A 17222-nucleotide genomic window follows, 5' to 3' on the forward strand; every position below is an offset into this window, starting at 1 on the left:
GTGTGTGTGTGTGCATGCTCAGTCGTGTCTGACTCTTTGCACTGGAACAGTGGTGGATGGCTCTGTGTGTGTGTGTGTGTGTGAGTGTGCTCAATCGTGTCCAACTCTGCACCAAAGCAGTGGCATATTGGTGTGTGTGTGTGTGTGCTCAATCGTGTCCAACTCATTGCATTGGAGCAGTGGCATATGGGGCTGTGTGTGTGTATGCACATGCATGCTAAGTCATATCTAACTCTGTACCAGAGCAGTGGCATATGGATGTATGTGTGTGTATGTATGTGTGCATTCTCAATCGTGTCTGACTCTTTGCACTGAAGCAGTGGTATATGGGTGTGTGTGTGTGCGCTCAGTTGTGTCCAACTTTTTGTACCAGAGCAGTGGCATATAGGTGTGTGTGTGTGTGTGCTCTCTCATGTCCGACTCTTTGCACTGAGCAGTGGCACATGGGGGTGTGGGTGTGTGTGAATGTGCAGAGTCATGTCGGACTCTTTGTGCCAGAGCAGTGGCATATGGCCGTGTGTGTTTTTCTGTGTCTCTGTGCGAACTCAGTCTTGTCCTACTCTTTGTGCTGGAGCAGTGGCAGATGGCTGTGTGTGTGTGTGTTTTCAGTCATGTCTGACTCTTTGCACTGGAGCAGTGGTGTATGGGTGTGTGGGTGTGTGTACATGTGCAGAGTCGTGTCTGATTCTTTGTGCTGGAGCAGTCACGTATGACTGTGTGTATGTTTGTGTGTCTCTATGCGAACTCAGTTGTTTCTGACTATTTGCACCTGAGCAGTGCTGTATGAGTGTATGAGTGTGTGTGTGCTCAGTCATGTCTGACTCTGCACCAGAGCAGTGGTGGATGGCTGTGTGTGTGTGTGTGTGTGTGTGTGTGTGTGTGTGCGCTCAGTCCTGTCCAACTCTTTGTGCTGGAGCAGTGGCATATGAGTGTGTGTGTGTGTGTGTGTGTGTGAATGCTCAGTTGTGTCCATATGTGTGAATGTTCAGTCGTGTCCAGCTCTTTGCACTGAAGCAGTGGCATATGGGGGGGTGTGTGTGTGTGCATGTGTGTGTGCACACACTTAGTTGTGTCCAACTTTTTGTACCAGAGCAGGGGCATATAAGTTTGTGTGTGTGTGTGTGCACACGTGCACACATGCTCTGTAGTGTCTGACTCTCTGTGGTGGAACAGTGGCATATTGGTGTGTGCGTGTGTGTTCTTGGTCATGTCCGACTGCACCAGCGCAGTGACATATGGGTGGGTGGGTGTGTGTATGTGCGTGTTCAGTCGTGTCTGACTCTTTTAGCTGGAGAAGTGGCATATGGGTCTGTGCATGTGTGTGTGTGTGTGTGTGTGTGTGTGTGTGTGTGTGAGTCATGTCTCACTCTGCACCAGAGCACTGGCATATGGTTGTGTGTGTGTGTTCATGCTCAGTCCTGTCTGACAATTTGAGCTGGAGCAGTAGCATATGGGTATGTGCATTTTTGTGTTTGTGTGTGTGTGTGTGCTCAGTCATGTCCAACTCAGCACTGGAGCAGTGGCATATGGGTGTGTGCGTGTGTGTGCTCAGTCATGTCCAACTCTTTGCACTGGAGCAGTGGCATATGGGTGTGTGTGTGTGTCTGTGTATGTGTGGGTGCTCAGTCATGTCCAACTCTTTGCACTGGAGCTGGGGCGGATGGGTGTGTGTTTGTGTGTCTACGTGCTCAGTCATGTCAGACTTTTTCCGCCGGAGCAGTGGTGGATGGCAGTGTTTCTGTGTGTGTGTGCTCATTCATGTCTGACTCTTTCTGCACTGGAGCAGTGGCAGATGGCTGTGTGTATGTGTGTGTGCGCTGTCATTTCCGACTCTTTGCACTGAGCAGTGGCATATGGGGGTGTGGGTGTGTGTGAATGTGCAGAGTCATGTTGCACTCTTTGTGGTGGAGCAGTGGCATATGGCTGTGTGTGTGTTTCTGTGTCTCTGTGCGAACTCAGTCTTGTCCTACTCTTTGCACTGGAGCAGTGGCATATGGGTGTGTGTGCACATGCAGAGTCGTGTCCGATTCTTTGTGCCAGAGCAGTTGCATATGGCTGTGTGTGTTTGTGTGTCTCTATGCAAACTCAGTTGTTTCTGACTGTTTGCACCTGAGCAGTGGTGTATGGGTGTATGAGTATGTGTGTGCTTGGTCATGTCTGATTCTACACTGGAGCAGTGGTGGATGGCTCTGTGTGTGTGTGTGTGTGTGTGAGTGTGTGCACTCAATCGTGTCTGACTCTGTACCAGAGCAGTGTCATATGGGGGTATCTCTGTGTGTGTGTGTGTGTGTGTGCGTGCTCAGTCATATCTGACTCTTTGCACTGGAGCAGTGACATATGGGTGTGTATGTGTATGTGTGCATGCTCAGTTTTGTCCAACTCTTTGCACTGGAGCAGTGGCATATGAAGGTGTGTGTGTGTGTGTGTGTGTGCTCAGTCGTGTCCAACTCTTGGCACTGGAGCAGTGGCTTATGATGTATGTGTCTGTGTGCTCAATCTTGTCCAACTATTTGCATTGAAGGAGTGGCATATAGGGGTTTGTGTGTGTATGCACACACATGCTAAGTCATATCTGACTCTGTACTGGAGCAGTGGCATTTGGTTGTGTGTGTGTGCATGTGTGCATGTGTGCATGCTCAGTGATGTCTGACTCTTTGCACTAAAGCAGTGGCATATGGGTGTGTGTTTCTATTTGTTTGCACTCAGTTGTGTCCAACTTTTTGCACCAGAGCAGTGGCATATAGGGGTGTGTGTGTGTGTTTGTGGTCAGTCGTGTACCACTCTTTGCACTGGAGCAGTGGCATAAGGGTGTGTGTGTGTGTATGCACATGCATGCATGTCATATCTGACTGTACTGGAGCAGTGGCATTTGGTTGTGTGTGTGTGCATGTATGCATGCTCAGTCATGTCCGACTCTTTGCACTGAAGCAGTGGCATATGGGTGTGTGTGTCTGTGTGTTTGTGCTCAGTTGTGTCCAACTTTTTGCACCGGAGTATTGGCATATAGGTGTGTGTGGGATGCGGGGGGGGGGGCTCAATCATGCCCCTCTCTTTGCATTGGAGCAGTGGCATATGGGTGTGTGTGTGTGTATGCGCATGCATGCTAAGTCATATCTGACTCTGTACCAGAGCAGTGGCATATGGGTGTGTGTGTGTATATGTGTGCAAGCTCTTCGTGTCCGACTCTTTTCACTGAAGCAGTGGCATATGAGTGTGTGTGTGTGTGTGTGTAAGATCAGTCACATCTGACTCTGCACCAGAGCAGTGGTGTATGGTTGTGTGTGTGTGTTCATGCTCAGTCCTATCTGACTCTTTGAGCTGGAGCAGTGGCATATGGGTGTGCATTTGTGTGTTTGTGTGTGTGCTCAGTCATGTCCAACTCTTTGCACTGGAGCAGTGGCATATGGGTGTGTGTGTGCCCAATCTTGTCCAACTGTTTGCTTTGGAGCAGTGGCATATGGGTGTGTGTGCGTGTGTGTGTATGCGTGTGCATGCTCAGTCATATCTGACTCTGTGCCAGAGCAGTTGTGTATGGGTGTGTGTGTGTATGTGTGTGTGTGCTCAGTCATGTTTGATTCTGCACTGGAGCACTGGCGGATGGATGTGTGTGCCTGTGTGTGTGCATGCTCAGTCATGTCCAACTCTTCGCTCCAGAGCAGTGGCGTATGGGTTTGTGCCTGTGTGTGTGCATGCTCAGTCGTGTCTGACTCTATGTGCTGGAGCAGTGGAGTGTGTGTGTGTGTGTGTGTGTGTGTGTGTGTGTGTGTGTGCTCAGTCATGTTTGACTCTGCACTGGAGCACTGGTGGATGGATGTGTGTTTGTGTGTGTGCATGCTCAATCGTGTCCAACTCTTTGCTCCAGAGCAGTGGCGTATGGGTTTGTGCCTGTGTGCAGCTCAGTCATGTCTGACTCTATGTACCGGAGCAGTGAAGTATGTGTGTGTGTGTGTGCTCAGTCATGTCCGACTCTGCACCAGAGCAGTGGCACATGGGTGTGTTTGTGTGTGCTCAGTCGTGTCTGACTTTGTGCCAGAGCAGTGGGTATGGGTGTGTGTGTGTGTGTGTGTGTGTGTGTTCAGTCATTTCCAACTCTTTGCGCCAGAGCAGTGGTGTATGGGTTTGTGTGTGTGTGTGTTTGGGTGCTCAGTCATGTCTGACTCTTTGCACCAGAGCAGTGGCTTCATAAACAATCTGTGCTGTTGGCAATAGATGTAAATCCCATTGCTATTGCAACCTTTGTAGCCAATTCAGCCTTTTGATCAACTCTTGATTTTGCTATTTGGCTTCAAAACTATTCATTGACCTAATGTGCATTGGTCTCCTGAGGTTTTTTCTTATCATCATGATAATGGGTGTTTATTGCAGCAACTACCAGTTCACCACAGTTAAGCAGATTAATTTCTTATATATATATATATATATATATATATATATATATATAGTTTCCTGAAGATTATTCTCAACAGGTCCCATATTAGATTCTGGGACAGTATATATAATCCAGCCCTGCGCTAGGATATAACATGTACCAAGATTAACTTTTCAAACCTGAAGGTTAAGCAATAATTACCAATGTGAAGGGTGCATGGAACCAAACAGGAGCACTTGAATCAGTACCAGCATAACTGAAAGATTCAGTCCAAAGACTGAAATCATGCCAAAGCAGAAATGAAAAGGTTGCAGAGGAAACTGCACAGAAAGAGGAATGAAGCAGACCTAAAGATAAAAAATATAGCAGAGAATCTCATTCTTCATAACCTTAAACATGGCATGAACATGTGAGCTAAGTTGTTTCAGTCGTGTCCAAGTCTGTGCAACTCTGTGGACTGTATCTGCCAGGCTCCTCTGTCCATGAGATTCTCCAAACAGGAATACTGGAGTGGGCTCCTATGCCCTTTTCCAGGGGATCTTCCCCACCAAGAATCAAATCCATGACTCCTGTATTTCAGGGAGATTTTTTACTGCCTGAGCCACCAGGGAAGCCTGAAAAACATAACACAGCAACTGGCACATATTAGGCATTCACGCTGAGTATATATGTTTGTTGAATAAGTAAATCTTACTTTACAGGGTCAGTCTGTCACTTTAATCCGCTAGCATATTTGTTAAACCCCCTCCTCAGTACCTGTCCTACTGCTGTGCTTATGAAAATGCTGTGTAATAGATAAGTGCTATGGATAAAGTTGTTTTAGAATGATAGTTTATAGATGGTTTGGAAAGCAAGGAGAATTTTTGAACTGATAAACAGCAAGGAATCATTGCATGTTCTTCAGTAGGAAAACTAAACAATGAAACTTATCTTTTGAGGGGCTGTAAAAGTCAATTAATTAATGGTTATAACCTTGAGTCAGGAAAGCAGAAAGGTGTTACAATAAACCAGGTATGAGGCTGTGGGGAAGTGGACTAAAGAAGAAAAAGCAGTAAGAAATTAAAAGGTGTAAACCAAAAAGTCAGACTTAGGGAGACAAAGCTCCTTACTGAACCATCATGGAATGACACTTTTCTTGAGTGTGGCTCAATGACATAATGTTTAATACCTTGATCTTCAAAGTCAAACAAACCTTATTTCAAATCCCAGCCCTTCCACTGAACTACCTGTATGACCTTGAGCATGTTACTTACCTTCTTGAGTCTTTTCCATTTATTTAATAAGTATTTTCCTTACTTGTTCCAACTTGGTATGTGCTAGCTACTGTGCTGGGTCTTGGGGAGACACTGGTGAGCAGAGTCAACACAATCACAATCCTTATTAACTCTATGGAACAAATAGGATAAACAGGCGTTCAGTGTCACCTACCATGTTAGTACCAGGTGACTCAGTGGTAAAGAATCCACCTGCAATGCAGGAGAAATGGGTTTGACCCCTGGGTTGGGAAGACCCCCTGGAAGAGGAAATGGCAACCCACTCCAGGATTCTTGCCTGGAGAATCCCATGGACAGAGGAGCCTGTTGGGCTACAGTCTGTGGGGTTGCAAAGAGTCAGACACGGCTGAACAACTGAGCATGGGCATGCACAAATTTTACTACTGGAAATGAAGAAAATGTTTCAGATGATTCTCTTTGTCATGTCTCTCAGATTTGATTGCATCTGTATTTCAGGTAAAGTTACCAATTTTGGTTTTGAAATTTTTTTTCTCAGTCTGTGTTTTAATGCTTGTCACTGTCTCTAATTTAGATCTGATCCAGTACATAAATGGAACAAATATGAGTGTTGTCCATCTGGCTGATATTCTTTCTGAGAAAACTGGTAGCAGCAGCTGGGTGGTGGTGTTCAAAGCCCTGGTTACTGTCCATCACCTCATGGTGTATGGAAATGAGGTGAGCATGGCGTATATTCCTTCCTTTTAGTACAAAGGACTGTCGGGACACAACTGCTGAATATGCTCAGTGTGTTAGGGGCTTACTACATTTTGCTTCCATTCATGACAAGTGGGGAAAGTACATAGAAGTAGATATTAAAACACCAATTTTCCCATTTTTACTTATGAATTTCTCTTTACAATCAGTATTTAATAAAGTATACCATTTTGCTAGTAGAGGAAGTATGCCAGGGAATGATATTTAGAGTCCAATATTATTTCTATAAATGTTTAAAATGTTTAAAATTCACACAATATTTGTCCATGTAACAGGTATATGTATGAAACTATAAATAAAATAGGATTCAAAGATAACACATGAAAATTTTGATAATGTTTCCTTCCAGGTAGGAGAAGTAAATTGAACTTGAGGATGGGACAAAGGCAGTAACTTGATCTGTAAGGCTTTATGCCTCTTATTTTAAAAATAGAGTTGAAGGGAATTCCCTGGTGGTCCAGTCGTTAAGAATCTGCCTTGCAGTGTAGGGGATGAAAGCTCGATCCCCGGCTGGGAAACTAAGATCCCACATGCCACGGGCCAACTGAGCCTGCGCCACAGCTAGAGAGTCGGTGCGCCACAACAAAAGATCCCGCTTGACAAAATGAAGATCCATTGTGTTGCAACTAAAACCTAACTCAGCCAAATAAATAAATGAAAAATTCCTGCCAAAAAATAGAACTGAAGGAGATATGTGCAAAAGTTAGCAATTGTCATTTCTGGGCATTGGGGTCTAGAGATGTACCACAGTATTCTTTTTATTTTTCTATTAATTGAATTGTTAAATAATTTAACATGGATGATTAAAATAATTAATCCTATAATTGCCACTGACCCTTGAATACCCCAGGTTTGAGCTGCCCAGGTCCTCTTGTGTGTGGCTTTTTTCCATCGTAAATACTATAGCACTACAGTATCCATTCTTGGTTGACTTCACAGGCATGGATGGAATCACAGTTACAGTGGTATGGCATCTGCAGATAGCTGACTGGGTTTTATTCCCTGGTGGCTCATCTGGTAAAGAATCCACCTGCAATGTGGGAGACCTGGGTTTGATCCCTGGATTGGGAAGATCCCCTGGAGAAGGGAGGGGCTTCCCTGGTGGCTCAGAGGTTAAAGCGTCTGCCTCCTATGCAGGAAACCCGGGTTGGGAAGATCCCCTGGAGAAGGAAATGGCAACCCACTCCAGTATTCTTGCCTGGAGAATCCCATGGACAGAGAAGCCTGGTAGGCTACAGTCCACGGGGTCACAAAGAGTCGGACAAGACTGAGTGACTTCACTTTCACTTTCACTTTCCTGGAGAAGGGAAAGGCTACCCACTCCAGTATTCTGGCCCGGAGAATTCCATTCACTTTATATATAGTCGATGGGATTACAAAGAGTTGGACATGACTGGGTGACTTTCACTTTATATACTATGAATTATATGGGAATTGTCGACTGCATGGTGGGTCAGTGTCCCTAATTCCTGAGATATTACTGATAGAAATGCGTGGGTGAAAAGTGTGTATTCACATTAGCTTTAATGTTTAACCCCTTGTTTATTTGGGGGGTATGTCAACAGACTTGGCAGCACTACAGATCCTTATGTTGGCTATCCCAGAGTGTGGTGATGCTCACCTTAATCAATGCCCCCTGAAATAGATAGAAGATATGTATGATAGAATTATGTTAAGTATGTATTCACAAAGACAAAATCACGAATTAACTCTATTTGTGAACCAAAACTAATTTTGAGAATTTGACACACTTGTTTGACAGCGTTTTATCCAACATCTTGCATCAAGAAGTTCTTTGTTCACTTTACACAACTTTCTGGATAAAAGTGTTATAGAAGGTAAGATGATTTTTTGATGGAAATATTTCTTTGTGGCAAGGAGGGAAATATTCTGGAAACCATGCCTAGTTTTAAAAAATGGTTCTGAATGATGAAGGGTGTGATGTGGTGTACGTTTTGTGATGGAAAGTAATTTCTAAATTCATTGACACAACACATATGCAGGTATTTACTCAGTAAGGCTTTCCTGCCTCAGTCTCCCCAAAATCATGGTCCTTTTATCCCTTCTCTGCCTAAGTTTTATTCTTTTCACTTCTCAGCAACTAAACATCTCTGTATTTTTCTTTTCTTTTGCTTGTCTATCAATCATCATTGGAGTATAAGATCCATGTAGGCAGGGTTTTTTTTTTTGCAAGGGGATCTCTATTGTTCACTATTGATCCTACAGCATCATAGTGAACACTGAATAATTGCTGAATGAATAAGTAAATTGAATAAATGAATCAAGGCCCATAGTGAGCAGCTGAGTTTCTGTCATGGCCTTTCTCTTTACATTTTGTCTATGAAGTAGGGGCAAGGTCGTTTGTTGAGTGAAAGGAAGACCAGAGCAATGGTAACAAGGGGATGGGGGTGTCAGGAAAATGCTAAGGATTTACAATAGTGTCTGTGAAAATGTGAAAGGAACTAATAAAGTTCAGTTATTTCTCCGGTTCAGGAATGTCACCATCAACACCACATCCAAAGGTGATATCAACACTTTGAGGAAGGGCTGGTGCACTGGGATGACCCTGAGGGATGACATGGGGAGTGAGGTGGGAGGGAGGGTCAGGATGGGGAACACATGTACACCCATGGCTGATTCATGTAAATGTATGGCAAAACCCACCACAATATTGTGAAGTAATTAGCCTCCAATTAAAATTAAAAATAAATAAACAAATTCATTTAAAAAATAATCTTTAACAGAAAGTTTTAGGAATACTGTACTTGATGAGTAATAAAAGCCATTCTAGTGTTTTTTTCCCCAAATGTTGAAACTTCACACGAAATTTTATTTTATTTTTTTGTTCTGTTTTGTTTTAATTTTTATTTTTACTTTATTTTACTTTACAATACTGTATTGGTTTTGCCATACATTGACATGAATCCGCCACGGGTGTACATGAGTTCCCACTCCTGAACCCCCCTCCCACCTCCCACCCCATATCATCTCTCTGGATCATCCCCGTGCACCAGCCCCAAGCATCCTGTATCCTGCATTGAACATAGACTGACGATTTGTTTCTTACATGATAGTATACATGTTTCAATGCCATTCTCCCAAATCATCCCACCCTCTCCCTCTCCCTCAGAGTCCAAAAGTTCATTCTATACATCTGTGTCTCTTTTGCCATCTCACATACAGGGTTATCATTACCATCTTTCTAAATTCCATATATATATGTGTTAGTATACTGTATTGGTGTTTTTCTTTCTGGCTTACTTCACTCTGTATAATCAGCTCCAGTTTCATCCACCTAATTAGAATTGATTCAAATGTATTCTTTTTAATGGCTGAGTAATACTCCATTATGTATATATACCACAGCTTTCTTATCCATTCATCTGCTGATGGACATCTAGGTTGTTTCCATGTCCTGACTATTATAAACAGTGCTTTTATGCTTCAGAGATATTGTTGAGGGATATGTGTGAATGTGGAATGATAAATCTTTGCATTTGGTGACGTATGTTGTAAATGGTTAACATTGGTTAAACTGGAAATAATAAAAGGTATTTCATTTTTAGGCTATGCTATGTCAGCTTTCATCAGACGATATAGCAAGTACTTGAATGAAAAGTCACTCGCGTATAGACTGATGGAGTCAGACATCACCAAAACCAAGAGAGGGTAGGTAAATATTGTTAATTTTTAAGCAAGAAGTACTGCAGTACATATCTGTTCTGATATGTAGTTTGGCAAAAATGCAGCTATTTTTCAAAATGCTGGTGTCACAGTGCTTCTCAAACTCTTAATTAGCACTGATGTTATGAACTTTTTTTTATTTTTTATAGGACAGATGGTGTGATGAGAACTATGAACACTAAGAAGCTGCTGAACACTCTTCCAGTTATTCAAATTCAGTTTGACGCTCTTCTGAATTTTAATGTAAGAGCTTTATAAATCCTTTTTTAAGAAAATACTATTAAGCAGCATTGTTTGACTGTAGGTTGGAGAGGGAAAAAACCATGGTGATAATTGATTCCTCTTTAATTTCCAGGCAAATGCTGATGAACTAACTAATGGTATAATACATGCTGCTTTCATGCTCCTCTTTAAGGATTCTCTTCGCCTCTTTGTAGCCTATAATGAGGGGATCCTTAATCTGCTAGGTAAGCTAAAGAATAGACATGACTTTTTAAAAACTAAACGAGCAAAAATTCTTTATTTGTAAAAACCTTTTATATCTAAATTTAGATTCCTGTGTTTTAGGTTCAAAATAGAAGATCCTTACAAGGTCGTGTATATTTACATAACTAGACATCATATTGGGTTTTTTTGTTAAAAATAATTAATCAGCCACAGAACTTTTCAATTTGTATATAAGTGCTAACTGATACTTCTGGGAAATTTATTGGGAAATTAACATGGATTGCTGTATTTATTTATTACATAGTAAGTCCCACTCAACTAATGTCAAATAGTACAATTCTAACTTTCCTAAGATACAGCCTACAAATTATTGTTCTGATCATATACAATCAAATGGTTCTTAGACTTTTTGGGAAATTTCAGTCATCATTTAGCCCTAACCATTTTCGTTGTTGACAGTTTGAGATATTTCTTACATTTAGGAAGTACCTGGTACATTTGTTGATTTATAAAGGGTAGGAAATACAGCCTCTCTGTCAGAGACCATCAGAACTTGATGTTAATCAAAAAGATTCCAGACTAGAATTTGTAGAAATTAAACTAAACTATCTAAATTATATGTGTATGCTATTAAATGCCATAGATATTACCAGCACCAGTGTTCAGCATGCAGTAGTTCCTGTATAAAAAATTTGTTGTTTATATTTAGATGTGCAGTGTTGTTTGTTAAAACAAACCATTACTGGATTAAACCTGTAATTGTTTTCAAGAAGTTAAAATCATATCCAGAATTAACATAGAATCATCAGAAAGGAAAGAAACTTGGGATTGCTAAAATACTGGCTACTTTGTCTTTTTTTTTCTATTTTTAGATAAATATTTTGACATGGGGAAGAAGCAATGCAGGGAAAGTTTGGATATTTACATCAAGTTCCTCGAAAGAATGACCAAATTGGCACAGTTCCTTAAAGTTGCAGAGGTACAGAAATCTATTTCTAGCCACAGCTTTTGTGCTATTTTCTGTATTAGTTTAGTATCCTGTACAACTATACCTCTACCCCACAATCACTGCCACATAAACAGAAATGGGTAGTTTTAACTATTTCGTAAACAGTACAACTAAAAACTAGGAATAGGTACTTCAAATGTACCCTCCAGTGTACTTGTGATCAAAAACGATCTTACAATGATTTCTGTTTGTGACTTGAGGATAATTTATACCAAGCTTACTTTCCCACCAGAAACAGCTCTAAAGCCAGTGAGATAAGGAAACATATGAGGTGGGCCACAGGTTTGCCCTAGTAGCTAATTCTGAGTATTTGAAAAGTTAGAACACATTTGTATGATATCCAAAATGAAGCCAAGCTCTTCACAAAACAACAAAGACTCAAAATCTGGCAGGTCTTTTTAAATTTTACCCTGAGAGCAAATATAAGTTTATGCTTAAGTGTGCAAGGCATTCTTTTGTGGTTTTTGCTAAGTCGCTAAGTTGTGTCCAATTGTTTGCAACCCTGTGGACTGTAGCCCACCAGGCTCCTCTGTCCAGAGGATTTCCTAGGCAAGAATACTGGAGTGGGTTGCCATTTCCTCCTCCAGGGGATCTTCCTGACCCAAGTATCAAACCTGCGTCTCCTGCATTGGCAGGCGAATTCTTTACTGCTAAGCCACCTGGGAAGCCCCACAAGATATACTTTAGCCTGCCATTTTTCTTGATCTGGGTGTGTACCAGCCCAGCAAGGCACTCTTGCTCTTGGAGTCCTTTCTCTTTAGTGTACAAATTGGTCTCACGCTTACTTTAATTTGTTAACACTCGTTGCTGTAATGTTTTATTTTTGCCCCTTTTTTTTCTGATTTCAGCAAGCTGGAATTGACCAGAATGACATTCCATATCTTTCTCAGGTCAGTACATCTCTTGTCTGTCTTTAAGTGGCTTTTTGTCTTTGTGCTGTGTTTATCATCTGAGATGCCATCATTTTCTGTATGGTTACATGTGTATTTTCATTTCCCTGAGAGTAACATTTATATTTCTACTTATATATACATAGACTTGTGTCTTTGGAACAGGTCTGTGAGCTGTAGGTTTTACAAAAGAGATCGTTCCTCTCTGAGTGCTAAATGGTGACTTATAGTGTAACAACTCCAACATGCTTTTTCAGTGGACAGAACTGATCGGTGAAAATAGCAAGGTATTCTTTACATCTGTGTCTCTTTTGCTGTCTCGCATATAGGGTCATCGTTACCATCTATCTAAATTCCATATATATGCATTGATATACTGTATTGGTATTTTTCTTTCTGACTTACTTTGCTCTGTATAATGTAAAGAACAGACTGTTCAACTCTGTGGGAGAAGGTGAGGGTGGGATGATTTGAGAGAATAGCATTGAAACATGTATATTATCATGTGTGAAATAGATCGCCAGTCCAGGTGCGATGCATGAGGCAGGGTGCTCAGGGCTGGTGCAGTGGGATGACCCTGAGGGATGGGATGGGGAGGGAGGTGGGAGGGAGGGTCAGGATGGGGAACATATGTACACCCATGGCTGATTCATGTGAATGTAGAGCAAAAACCACCACAATATTGTAAAGTAATTAGCCTCCAATTAAAATTTAAAAATAATAAAAAAAGAAAATATCAAGGTATTGCAAACAGTGAGTTTAAACTTGAAGCTGTGTTATCTGCCTTTCAAGAGTGTCACCTCAAGCAACTCATTTGCATTCTCCATTCCTCCTTTATGCAAATGCAGAATGAGGGTGATGCTACTGTCTGCTTTACAGCAGAGTTGTGAGCATCAGATGAGCTCAGGATTTTTCCTTTCCCCAAAGTCTCTCATCAGGAATCCCTCAGATGGCAGGCGGTGCAGGTTAGGATGAAATGCGGGTCTGGCAGTCTGCTCATGCAGCCCGTGGGTGCCCTCTGGACCTGCCTCCTCTCCATCCCGCGTGTATTATAGGGCTCGAGCAGCAGGGGTTGCAGGCCCAGCCTGCTGACCTGCTCTGGGACCCAGACTAACACAGCAAGCTACTTTAGGTCACTTGGAATATGAGCCAAAGCAGTCTTTCCTGGTCTCCAGGTCTCCAAGAGACTTCCCAGTACTCATGTTTCCTTTTTCATGGTGAGACATGTGAGATACAACACTTTATCTTCTATTTTGAATGGGATTTCCTGGTAGACCCCTGGCCACTGGTGCTCTAAAAATTTTACTGCTGTGAAGGCTCCTGAATCTTTGTAGGGTTGACCTCCCATCCCCTGGAGTGCATATCACTTTCCAAGGTCCTCTTTCTGCTCATCTGGTCCATTTAGCATGACATCATGAATGGAAGTAGATCAGCGCAATATTCTGAGGGGTAACCAAAGGGTCTAAACTTCTTCTGACCATATTCTGACCAACATATGGGTTGAGAGAATTAACACAGCCTGAACCAGATCATAAATGTATAGCATTCCATTTCATCTGCCCACAAACTCTTACTGATTCATACTTTAGATGGCAGTGGAAAGCACAGCACTCACCAAACTGTTAGCCACATACCATGTTCCTGAGATTACATTAACCTACATCTACTGAAGAGCTATGACAAACCTAGATAGTGTATTAAAATGCAGAGACATCACTTTTCCGACAAAGGTCTGTAGAGTCAAAGGTTTGGTTTTTCCAGTAGCCATGTATGGCTGTTAGAGCTGGACTATAAAGAAGGCTAAGCACTGAAGAAGTGATACTTTTGAACTGTGGTGTTGGAGAAGACTCTTGAGAGTCCCTTGGACTGCAAGGAGATCCAACCAGTCCATCCTAAAGGAGATCAGTCCTGAGTGTGCATTGGGGGGACTGATGTTGAAGCTGAAACTCCAATACTTTGGCCACCTGATGCAAAGAGCTGACTCATTAAAAAAGACCCTGATGCTGGGAAAGTTTGAAGGCAGGAGGAGAAGGGGACGACAGAGGATGATATGGTTGGATGGCATCACCGACTCAATGGACCTGAGTTTGGGTAAACTCTGGGAGTTGGTGATGGACAGGGAGGCCTGGCGTGCTGTGGTTCATGGGGTCGCAAAGAGTCGGACACGTCTGAGCAACTGAACAACAGCAACAAAAACCAAAGAAACTATAGTGGCTGCAACTGGGTTATTACTTGATTGATTATGGTGCAGTTTGTCATTCTTCAGGGCCTGACTGGTTTGGGGGCCATACTGGTGAATTATATGGAGATACAGTAGGGACCATCACCCCTGCATCCTCTTTACTTTTAAGATTGGCATGGATTTCTGCAATCCTCCTAAGAGGTGATCTTGTTTATTTTTACTGTTTTGACTGGACTGTAGGTGGAGGCATGTCCCCAGCTGGCAATGCTGTAACTTAACTGTAGTTAGAGGCCTAGAGGCCAGGAAGGGGTGAGGACATATCCTGATGAGGCATGTAACTTGGAGAGGGGTGGGTAGTGCTCTCCATATCATCTCCAGCAAGGGAGGAGGAGGAAGCTTCTTCAAGTTCAGAGCCTTCTGGGGAATCTGGGGACTCAGAACTTCCATGGCTGTCCCCCAGGTCTCCCCATCCCATAAGTCAGGTCCTTAACTCTAGCACAACCTGCTGCCTGACTCTGGTGTTGCAGAGCTGCCTTGGTTGAGACTGGAGGAATGGGAGGTGGTCAGGCATGTACAGGGGGAAGCTTGTGAAGAAAAAACCCAATGGACCTTGGGAGGACAGGATCATTGCAGCTGCAAATAAATGTTGAGTTTGGCATCAGGAGAAGGAGGGAGTGTCTTATCTGATGACTTCTCAAAAACCTTTGAGGGAAACATACGTGTCTTCACAAGCATTCATTCATGTGTAGAGAGGTACCAAAGTGATCAATTTCCTCACAGACATTGAACCCCATCAAATGGTCCACAATGGGAACCACTGTTGGATGCAATAAGGCACAGCTTCCCGAATGAGAATTCCACTAACCAGACAGAGAAACGATGAGAATGTCTGCCTTAGTAGAGGAGAAGATGGGATTTCATTGCCCAGAGTCACTATAATTAGTGATATCTTCCCAGATATCATCCTCTGACTTTCTCTGCCTTGACCTCCCTTCCTTGAGGGTAGTAGCAAAGGTGGGAACGGTTCCCATGCAGCCCAACATGGTGACACAGACCAGCTTCAGTTGAACCGGCCCATCATGGCAGCACAGACAAGCTTCAGTTGAACTGGGCTTTGGCGTCTTGGCCTTGGCCCCCTTCAGTGCTCAGTGCCTGCAGCCGGAGCTCTGGAGGAGGGACCCATCTGGACAAGACAGCCCCTGGTTAGAGGTCCTTCCTTCCCATGGGACCCTCCTCTGTCTTCCTTATTTCCACTCTGCCTGGTTCCTAGGATCCCCAGGACACCTGAATCAAAAACTGAAATCGATGGCTGGCAGAGAGACTGCAGAAGTCAGGCGAGGCTCTTTGTTGTTCAAGCGTCACGCAGGTCTCCACTCCTTGCTCCGTGAATCAGCTGCTTTTACTGCAAGGGATTCCTTATCAGCACACTGGCTTCGGGCCCTCAGCCAGCACAGAGAGTCATCTGTCCTGGCCTTGGTCTGGCTGAGCTGCTCGCTGGGCATGTGCTTTCTGGGGCGTTTTGGAAAGCCCAGGATGGACTGAGATGGAAGGCTCTCTGGGATGGGAGGGAGGCGGGGAGTCACTTGATCTTTTAATTCAATGGATCACATTTGAAAAGAGCCAGAAGACTGGTCCCCTGACTCCTCTGAAGATATCTTGATTCAAAGTTCAAGATGAGGTCTTCCTTCCTTCCTCCTCTTTGCCCCCTCGGTCAGCCCCCTTGAGAGAGGTCCATGCGCTCTTGGGAGAAGCGTTTGCAGTCAATCTTGATGCTCGACCCCTGCAAGGCTGCGGAGGTCTTCCTCTGCACCTCTGCATTGCTTAGCCAATTTCTCTCATGCTTCTGACAATCTTGACTTTACGTGGAGGAAGGGAAATGTTAAGTGCGCACTCCCCACGTTCAGGCTCAGCCAAACCCTTCCATTTTCTGAAGAGGTGTCTACCTCACTTCCTTGGCTGATCCTTCCTCCTTGGTCTCTACCCCGTCTCTGGCTCATGGAGCATCCTTCCATGAGTGGCTGTCCATTGTGTCTGTCTGGGTCTACTCCTTTTCTTGCCACCCTGCCCCGCTCTTTCGTTCGTGTTGGGTTCAACTCCCCTAAAACTCATGCATCGGCTGCTCTGCTTGTGATTCGTTTTTCACCCAAGCACTTCAAACCTGGGCTGCACTCCTCAGCAGAGTTCCAGGAGCCCAAACTCTGGGGGACGTACTGGATGGCATGGCCATGGTTTTGGTGGGCAGAGGGCTACTGGGTGCTTCCCAGAAGAGCTCTGACAGCCTCCCGCCTACCCTTCTGCTGGAATCGTTGGAAAGCAAATTGGATGAAAAAAGAATGTTTCCAACCCACATTGTGCAAGGAATGGCAACTTCTCTCTGTTAATAATTTTGTTATGTGTTTGTTGAATGACTGACTGACTGATCCAGAAATGCTTTGTGCCTTTGCCGTACATGTGTGTTTGCCCTGCTGATGTTGGCAGTCCCCTGATCATTTTGGGGTCCCTCTCCCTCTTTTTTCCCATCTTGTATGTTTGAACATTTGAAGCTCACCCTGGACTCCAGACCTCCTGGTCTCCCTGCTGCTCAGGGGCCTGTGGCCTCTGGCTAGGGACAGACTCTCCAATTCCTTTGTGCTGAGAGTGCCCATGTGTTTAA

The 17222-nt window shown here is 43.6% G+C and overlaps 1 protein-coding gene across 1 annotated transcript in view; it reads left to right on the forward strand.

The window, feature by feature from the left end:
- LOC121818340 (phosphatidylinositol-binding clathrin assembly protein-like) overlaps nucleotides 1-17222 on the forward strand; it is a 36512-nt gene that overhangs the window by 15014 nt on the left and 4276 nt on the right. The window contains exons 2-8 of the mRNA XM_042242337.2: nucleotides 6176-6318; nucleotides 8120-8195; nucleotides 9924-10026; nucleotides 10191-10284; nucleotides 10397-10508; nucleotides 11361-11467; nucleotides 12346-12387. Coding sequence (XP_042098271.2) covers nucleotides 6176-6318; nucleotides 8120-8195; nucleotides 9924-10026; nucleotides 10191-10284; nucleotides 10397-10508; nucleotides 11361-11467; nucleotides 12346-12387 — 677 coding nt within the window. The remainder of the gene's footprint in view (nucleotides 1-6175; nucleotides 6319-8119; nucleotides 8196-9923; nucleotides 10027-10190; nucleotides 10285-10396; nucleotides 10509-11360; nucleotides 11468-12345; nucleotides 12388-17222) is intronic.

This window comes from Ovis aries, chromosome X, assembly GCF_016772045.2.
Source record: "Ovis aries strain OAR_USU_Benz2616 breed Rambouillet chromosome X, ARS-UI_Ramb_v3.0, whole genome shotgun sequence".
NCBI classification, from domain to species: domain Eukaryota; kingdom Metazoa; phylum Chordata; class Mammalia; order Artiodactyla; family Bovidae; genus Ovis; species Ovis aries.